Source organism: Zerene cesonia, chromosome 24 (genome assembly GCF_012273895.1).
Source record: "Zerene cesonia ecotype Mississippi chromosome 24, Zerene_cesonia_1.1, whole genome shotgun sequence".
NCBI lineage: Eukaryota > Metazoa > Arthropoda > Insecta > Lepidoptera > Pieridae > Zerene > Zerene cesonia.
Window position 1 is genome coordinate 4,414,967 of NC_052125.1, and position 9,212 is coordinate 4,424,178.

The window sequence follows — 9,212 nt, forward strand, 5'->3', positions numbered from 1 at the left end:
GCACGTCGACCCGTAGTAGCCGCTCGAGCAGCTGCGCTCGAGTACATGTGGTGGAAATAATAGATTAAACAAAAAAAAAAACATTTTTTTCTTATAATAGTAGTAGAAATTATACTTTAAAAAAAATGTTAATGTACCCGCACTTTATAGAAATTTTTCTATAAAATGCGGGTACATACACATACAAAAAAAAAACATTGGAATATTGAAACGAGTAAAAGTAAAACAACACACGCTTTTATAGAAAACCGTATTATACACAAATGTTTAGTAAATCAGTGTACTGCCAACTGACCTGGATACATCTACGAAGATAACATTAATTCTAGCGGACAAAGAGGGTAGATCACAATAAATTATTTTGAATTTGAAATTTAATATCTGAACAATCAAACAAACAAACACATTTTCACCTTTACCATGTATGTAACAATGAACACCCACCTACAGTACGGCTGGCCGTTGCTATAGTTGCAGGCGCCTCGCTCGTTGCAGTGCGACGCACTGCACTGTTTGCACTCTCGGCCGGCGCGTGTTAGCGTCACGGCCGGGTCTAGGGTCGTGTCGGGGCACGTGCACCTGGGGAGTACACCCTGTATAGTCGCAGTGGTCTGAGAGAAAACGTGATAGAGCGTTGACCACAACCTGTATACTCTCGCAGTACGGAAACTCATAAATTATTTGTATAGATTGAGAACACCCTGTATACTTGCAGTGCGAGATGAGATTGATAATAAATATGTGTCGGAACACTCGTGTAAGCTTGCTGTGTTTACAGCACCATGTATATACTCGTAGTAAGAGATGCAATAAATGTCTATGTGTAAGAACACCCTGTATACTCGCAGTGCGAAATGAAATAAATAATGAATATATATGAGAACTCTCTATATACAATTATTGTGTTTACAGCACCATGTATACATCCGTGGTGATGAGAGATGCAATAAATGTGTATATTATATTAGAACACCCTGTATATATGTATTATGAAAAATTATAACTAAATGCGGGCGAAGCTGCGGACATCAGCTAGTATTAGGCAATATATACTCACTTGAACGCCCCCCAAGTGTTGGTGCAAGTTGCTAGCTTGTGGCAGTCGTTTAAATCCGGGGAGGTACACTCGTCGACGTCTGAAAGAAAGGAAACTTTCTTTAAAAAAGATAGAAGAAAAATAATAGATAGATTTATTCTGTTTTAACGCACTTTAGCACAAGATTTATCACATCACACTATGACATTAATATTATAAGTGTGTCAATCACGCTGAAACTACTGACCGGATTTTGATAAAATTTGGTAAACAAATCAGGTGACTTTGGTGATAGGACACTTTTTATCCCGATTAAATGCTCCCTTAGGATAAAACAGGATTCTTGATATCCGGGCGGAGCCGGGACGGGCCTCTAGTTCTTTATAAATATAAATCGTCGAAATTAAAATATATGCGTTAAGTGATGGAAATAAAAGATAGTTTTTGGAAACTGAATAAACATTCACTACATAGTATAAAACAAAGTCGCTCTCTCTGTCTATCCCTACGTCCCTATATAAGCCTAAATCTTAAAAACTGCGAAACGGATTGTGATAGAGTTTTATTTTCATAGATATAGTGACCTCATACTCACTAATTCTCGCATTTATAATATTAAGTAGGATTTAATTTTTATCATTTGTAGGTATATAGACAAATAATATATAAGACATAATATTTTAAGCTTATTTTCGAAGCGTTAAGCACAGCCTCTTTAGCTCAGTGGTAGAGCACTGGTCTCGTAAACCAGGGGTCGTGAGTTCAAACCTCACAGGAGGCAACGCTTATTTAAATTTTATTTTTTTAATTTCTACTGTACCGATATTACAATTAATTATATTGAAATATGATATAACAGCATATAATTTAATGTTATAACAATATTTCTCTTTAGATTGTTACGAATTGTTATATTAAATATCTGATTTAATGATGAATGGTCTCATCTTCTTACGTATAAAAATCAATTGCAGTTCGTTAGTCTCACTAAAACTCGAGACTGGTTGGTCTGATTTTTATAATCATGGTATTGGTGCATTCTGAATAGTCCAGGGAAGGTTTAAAAGGTAAGTACCATACGGAGGCGGACGAAGCCGTGAGCGGGAAGCTAGTATTTATTAAATATATATAATATATCATTATCATAATCCGATACACGTTCCCGCTATGAATATGAGGTACAGGCCTCCTAGGTTTATATTGAATATTTGGACCGTTTTTATGGATGTTTGGGTGGATGGAATTGGTTCTTACGGTTGGATCCATTAGAATACTTAGGAATACACTATCACTTTTGTAGAATACACTGGATCACACTAGAATACACGAGACTGCACTGGAATACACTAGGCTGCATAAGAATGCACTTATATCCTTAATATTTTATTAGGGTTGTCGAACACGCTTCGGCACGAATTGGGCCAGATCGCACCGGGAAAGTACCACACCCTCACAGGAGACCGGCGCGAAATAGCATACTGCTGTGTTTCGTTCGGTGAGCGGGGGAACCGGAGGCCCATATCCTTTTCCTTACCCTTGCTAATCCTATCCTTTATCCACCCGTCAATCTTAATCATTTTCCAATTTGAAGTCAGCAATACATTTGTAGAGGCGTAAGGTCTGCATTCGACCTTATAATTTAAGCCTTTATTTATTCCTTAATCATATCTAATTACAATTTTATGATGGTTGTTAGTATGGTTAGTATTGACAAAATCTATTAATAAATCTTTTTTCTATAATATTCTGTTAGTTTATTAGTACAGCATGTAATTGAATATACTAATTTCATTCGACCTTACAGCTTTCCAAATGTCCATGGGCGGTGGTAGCGCTTACCATCAGGCGTCCCACCGGCTCCATTACCCACGACGACATAAAAAATGGTGTATATGGTGTTAGATCACCTCGCAAAGGCAGCACGCTGCCGGCGGGCGAGTCCACCCAGAGGGCGGAGGCGCCCACGTTGTTGGAGCGCCGCCTGATCACGCCCAGCAGGTGCTTCTGTATGTCCGTTGCGACTGCGGCGCGTTGGGTCTCCGGCGTCTCTTGCATCTGTTCGGATGTTGATGAATTATAATGACGAAAGAAAAGAAAGAAAGAAAGAAAGAAACATTTATTCATCAGAAAGAAATTATTACGTCTGTACGTACAGTCGTCTCCTCTGAAAATCAGTACAGTAATACATTTTATTCTTAAAATGGTTACCGCTTCGCTGACGGGGAGCCTTTTTTTCCACTATTACTGTTTTCATATTTTGTTTATATGTAAGTATATTATACTAGCTGCGCCCCGCGGTTTCACCCGCGTAAGTTCGTATCCCGTAGGAATATCGGGATCAAAAGTTGCCTATATGTTATTCCAGTTGTCCAGCTGTCTACGTACCAAATTTCGTTGCAATCGGTTCAGTAGTTTTTGCGTGAAAGAGCAACAAACACACACTCTAAGTCTAAAGTGTTTCTCTCCTTCTTTCCAATAGTAAAAGAATCATCAAAATCGGTTCAGCCGACCGGAAGTGCTCAGCCAACAAACGTTAAAATAAAAATTATATTACTCTTCTCTTCTTATAAAAAAATAATACTACTCTTCTCTTCCTATCTCTTTCTCTACTCACCAACACTGTATAGTTGACGAACACGCCCCTGTTATTCACATCGCCGTGGTGGATCGAATTCACGGAGCCGGAAACGAAGTCATCGGAAAATGGCGTCATTGAGAACGCCGAGTCTATCTGAAAATATAGAAAAGGAGAACCGCATCAAAACACGCGTAATTAGTACGTTATCGTGCAAGAAAAAGCCATTTTTTATTAATTTAGTATGTTATTTATATTCTTCATCATCATCATCATCACCATCATCATCGACATCACCATCATCATCGTCATCATCAGCCCTTAGCTAACCACTGCTCATATAACAAAGCTATTTTAAAATTCTACCCTCAAGTGCATAAAATAGAAAATTTATACCATGATATATTATTATAACAACGCAGGCGAAACTGCGGGCAACAGCTAGTTTCTAATTTAAAAAAAAAGTTGAAATAATTATTAAATAATATTATATACTCACAGCTCTAACAGCTTCGTAGCTCAATTGTTGGTACGGGTCTGAATCTTTATCAGCTAACTTGTCATCCCACGCAACCTGTAGATTATAAAAAAAATGGTTGCCTGTAAAGTCGGTTTTACGGGCGAAGATTGTGTGTAGTGACAACGTCTTTTTCTCGGTAGAATATTTATTGATATGAATATTATTAAATTGCACAATAGGAACAAGGAATTGAATGAAAATAAGAATTGCACAAATTTTAACTATAGAAAATATATTTTGTTTACTAAAAAGACAGAGACAGAGACACAAGCACGCGCCGATTCAATGCGCCTAATTCTCTAGTGCTGCGCGCGCGGCGGACCGATCATAGTTCGGTGACTCATCGTAACGTTACCGGACGTTACACTTTTTCATGAGTGACTCCGAGCCGCAACCTAATTTAAGACGTTGTCACGTCAAAACTTTTAATTTTTAATTTTATAGCATTTTGAAATCCTGCTAACATTATATTATCCTACTAATATTATAAATGCGAAAGTTTGTATGGATGGTCTGTGTGTTTGTTACTCTTTCACGCAAAAACTACTGAACCGATTGCAATGAAATTTGGTACGTAGACAGTCGGACAACTGGAATAACATATAGGCAACTTTTTATATCGATATTCCTGCGGGATACGGACTTACGCGGGTGAAACCGCGGGGCGCAGCTAGTGCTTCATAAATGAGTAAATTTAAAACCGTAGCAACGGTTTGTCAAAATTGCGCGGGTTCGAATCCCGCTGCGCGTTCAGATTTTTTTCTAGCCTTTAAAAATTTTCTCAGTAAGATACTTATTATTTCTGGATATCAAAAGCGCTTCTAAAGAAGTCTAATTGAATGAAAAAATAAGTACATGTTTGAGTTTGAGTTCGAACTGTATGTGTAGTAAAGTATTTTTATACAAAAAAAAAATATTATACAATTTTTTTTATTTTTTACACACCTTCCTATCATACAGCCTGTCCACCCTCAGGTTCAGTAGTAGAGACACGACCCGCCGACACGGGTCGCGGTGGGTTCGCCTCGCGTAGCCCGGCCGGCACTGACAGCTCGATATGCCTGGGAAAAGATTGGATTTTTTTTTTGATTTTTTGTTTTTTTTTTGTTGTTTATATTTTAAAATATACGATGTAAGGTAAACAGTATGATCTAATTGTTTGAATTAATAAAAATTAATTTAAACCATTGATATTATGCTTAAAGTTTGTGTAATCACTACTAGCTCGATTGGTTGAAAAAGATAAAAGCATTTCTATTATTTTCCATTTTTAAAACTCAAAAACGTCTAAATTTACTTCAACAAACATATTGTATAAAGATTAAACTAGAAAAAGATTTCAATACTTTGAACTATACAATATAATCATTTTTTTATTATTATATTTTTTTTCACATTAAATCAAATAACTGCATTATAAGACAAAACAGACATTAAAAAATAACTATTTCTAACAAAAAACAAAAAAAAACCGCCTTAAAACCAAATAATCAGACTAGTAAGTGTGACCATATGGGAGACACCAGCATTCAAATAAATGAAAAAATCCTCAAAAACCGGTTAACCCAGTCGAAAGATCTGAGGAGATACAATACTCATTGAAGTCGGTTGAAAGTAGTACTAACCAGCCTCGGTCCTGCACTTTTCGTTCTGCGCCTGATCGCACGTAGAATCATCACCCACGATGCAAGTGTCGATACTGGATTAAAATACAAATTAAATTGCATTAAATACATTTTTTTTTTGTTATTTTTTGACGATTTTTTGTACTTTTGTATGTATATTTTAATCTGTTAATTGCAGGTATATTCAGAAAGAAAAATCCATTTCTATTAAAATTAACTGTTATTCAATTTGTAATTCATATAACATGGTATATATCACTTTAAATAAATTCACTATTTAATTATGTACAACAACAAAAATGATATGAATCCATTAAAAAAAGCAATATGCAATTACACAAAAATATACTACGAATCGAAAAACCTCATCCTTACATCGGTTAACACAATAGACCAACGCGAGCTTAGCCACAGGCTACACTAGTATAACTCACCGCACGGTGGGTTGGGGGCGCCTGTACGCCTGCTGGGGCCGGTGTTGGGGCCTCCTGGGGGGCGGAGGGACGTCGTCCGCGGGTATAGCTACCCCTGTACCCATAGCGGGGCTTGCGGGTAATTGGGGGGGCGCTGAAAGATAAACGATGGATTTATTCAGCTATACGACTCTTTTTGTATGAACATTTGATTGAATTATGATGACATTAATGTCATCGTGATTGTATACATCTTTATACATATATGTATAGCCTAGTTACTGGTCATTTAATGCTGATATTAAAGTGTAATATACACTACATGTAAATAACTTGTCCGAGAATCAAAATTTTGACGACATGTGACATCTGTCAACCCGCACTTGGCCAGCGTGGGCCTAAACCTTCATAAGAGGCCTGTGTACCAGCAGTGGGAATATATATGGGCTGATGATGATGTTGAACTATATTCAAGTATAGCATTCTTTATGGTCATCATGGCCACTTGCCAATGTGTAAAAATCCCGACACTGTATTAATGTCAATATAGTCATGCAATAAATGTCAATATGTATGTATCATCATCATTGGCTTGTTATCTAATATATCATCATTCGTCCCACGAGAAATTTTCTCTCCCTTAACGTTCTCACTCTCCTTTCTAGAATGCAAATACTTATTTATTATGCCAATAATTTTAAGTATTAAACTGTATGTTCCGGATCACAATTTGTAGATAGATTGCAACTTCACGAAAGTCTAGGTCGGCGACATTGTAACGTAACGATAACGTAACGTTTAGTGTTTTACAGTAACATATCCTTTAGAAAAAATGTCAATACCCATATCTAACATAGTATCTAACTAGACTACATAATATCTAACATCACTTTAATGTCATGTTCATGTCTAAATGTCCAACATGACATACATCAATGTCATCGTGTAAGTATCATGTGGTATCATACTCACTGGTATGCTGCGGTGTCTGCACTCTGGTGGCGCTGACGCTACTGGTGGTGTCGAACAGGTTGAGGTAAGTCCGCTTGCCGTCGATGGAGACGAAGCCCTGCTCGCCGGACGGCGATACGATAATGTCGTCGTGATTCTCGTGTATATTTATGTTTTCTATATGAACTGGAATTATTTCAATGTTAAAAATATATAGTAAATTGTTAGAAGCTATACATTGTAAATTAAAGATAAATTATAAATAAACTCCTACTTATAAATGCGAAAGTTTGTAAGGACGTGTGTGTGTTTGTTGCTCTTTCACGCAGACTACTGAACCGATTGCAATGAAATTTGGTACGTAGACAGCTGGACAACTGGAATAACATATAGGCAACTTTTTATCCCGATATTCCTACGGGATACGGATTTACGCGGGTGAAACCGCGGGGCGCAGCTAGTTATTAATAAAAATACAGTATAAAAACAAAGTGTTTATGTTGTATTGATTGTTTAAGTGTGGGTGTTATAGAAAATCAATGATTTGTCTGCAATTATACTGTTTATAACATATTAGGAGGGTTATGTTTGTTTTTTTTTTTAGTTGCTTGTTTATGTTTTCGGTACGCAAAGCTTGTTTATACTTATATACATAACAAAATGAAAGTACATATTTCATATTTCACTTAAATATAAAACACTTACAGACAAACACAGTGTGCAAAATATTATAATAGGTTAACTGAAATATAGTTTCATCTAAACTAGCCAACATAGGCACAAAAAATAACTCACCTGCCCCCCCCTTCTCTCCGGGTCCCTGTATAGCTGAAACCGTCACGTCAAATATCTCCCCATATCCGGGCAAGCGTGTGTCGGCTGTTATCACAGACGCCTCGGGTCTGAATCTAGTGCCGTGGGGCTTGAAATCCGTGTCGTCTAGAACTATCCCGGGGCGTGGTCGGTACGGAGAGTAGGGTATTGATGGGGACGCTGGAATATAAAAAATATATGTAAAAGGATAATTTTTTTACAATTATATGCAATTCATTTTATACTATATGTTTTTAAGGTTTCTGTCTCATCCGTAAGATAAAAAAAATAATAATAAGATAAAATTAACTAACCTTTTTTGGAACTGAATGATGGAACAATTAGTTTGGGAGTTTTTGTACAAACAAACGCAAAAATTTTCTTTTTCTTTATAACATTAGTACAGAATATTGCTTTTGATGTTAGGAAAACGATAAATGGCTATTTTTTTGTAAGTAGTAGAAATTTAAAGACTTATTTTATCATCTGTGGATGATGAAATTGATTTATTCAAAACTCAGCATCGTTTTAGTATCTGATGATAACTCTTTAGTTTTGTATCTGGTGACGTTACTAAAATGACGCTGCGATTGTAAATAAAACATAATACAATAGATGTATGACGTAATAAAATAAAAACTTACTTGGTATAGGTTGAGTATTAATCGATGTTTTCTCTATAGCTACAGATACAGATGACTCAGATGCTGTACTACCCCCCAAGGTTTCAGTTGGAGTGGGGATAATGAAGCCTGGAGTAACCTCACTCATAGATGGTTGTATTATATCTATTATAGTGTCATTTTTAATCGGTTTCTCCGTGACTTCGTTCAATTTGAAGTTATCTTTCTTTTCCTTATCGAACGTGTCTTTTTTCTTATCTTTCGGCTTTTCCGTTGTTTTGACAGTTGTCTCGGTTCTCTCTGTTGTTGTTTGTGTTGTTTTTTCCGTTTTTCTCGTCGATGATTCCGTTTGTTTCTCCGTTGTCGCCTTCGGTGTTGTCTCCGTTACTCTTTCTGTTGTTTTTGTTGTTGCCTCGGTGCTTGTTGTTGTTGATTCGGTTGTTGTTGTCGATGTGCTAGCAGTGTCGGTGGTCAGCTCGCTATCACTTGCTTCTGTTACGTTTTTGAGTTCTGTTGTTGTTTCTACAGTTATGTGCGGCAAAAACTCGTCGTGATGTATTTTGTTCTCTGAATGGCTCTCATTCTCACTTGCCATTTCTTCTTCCTCTTCTATATCTGGTATATCGGGGAGTGGGGGGAGAGTGGGCTTGTATATT

General features: G+C 36.8%; 1 protein-coding gene and 1 non-coding gene across 2 annotated transcripts in view; one reads left to right on the forward strand and one right to left on the reverse strand.

Annotated features, from left to right (window-relative positions):
- The window catches only part of LOC119836379, a 31,019-nt gene that overhangs the window by 4,332 nt on the left and 17,475 nt on the right, over positions 1–9,212 (reverse strand). The window contains exons 4-15 of the mRNA XM_038361683.1: positions 8,578–9,174; positions 7,916–8,113; positions 7,142–7,306; positions 6,191–6,323; positions 5,757–5,830; positions 5,077–5,192; positions 4,111–4,185; positions 3,651–3,767; positions 2,944–3,091; positions 1,058–1,136; positions 445–579; positions 5–31 (exon numbers count right to left, since the gene is read on the reverse strand). Coding sequence (XP_038217611.1) covers positions 5–31; positions 445–579; positions 1,058–1,136; positions 2,944–3,091; positions 3,651–3,767; positions 4,111–4,185; positions 5,077–5,192; positions 5,757–5,830; positions 6,191–6,323; positions 7,142–7,306; positions 7,916–8,113; positions 8,578–9,174 — 1,864 coding nt within the window. The remainder of the gene's footprint in view (positions 1–4; positions 32–444; positions 580–1,057; positions 1,137–2,943; positions 3,092–3,650; positions 3,768–4,110; positions 4,186–5,076; positions 5,193–5,756; positions 5,831–6,190; positions 6,324–7,141; positions 7,307–7,915; positions 8,114–8,577; positions 9,175–9,212) is intronic.
- Trnat-cgu lies at positions 1,746–1,817 on the forward strand. The gene has a single exon. It is a non-coding gene; the product is annotated as a tRNA-Thr (tRNA).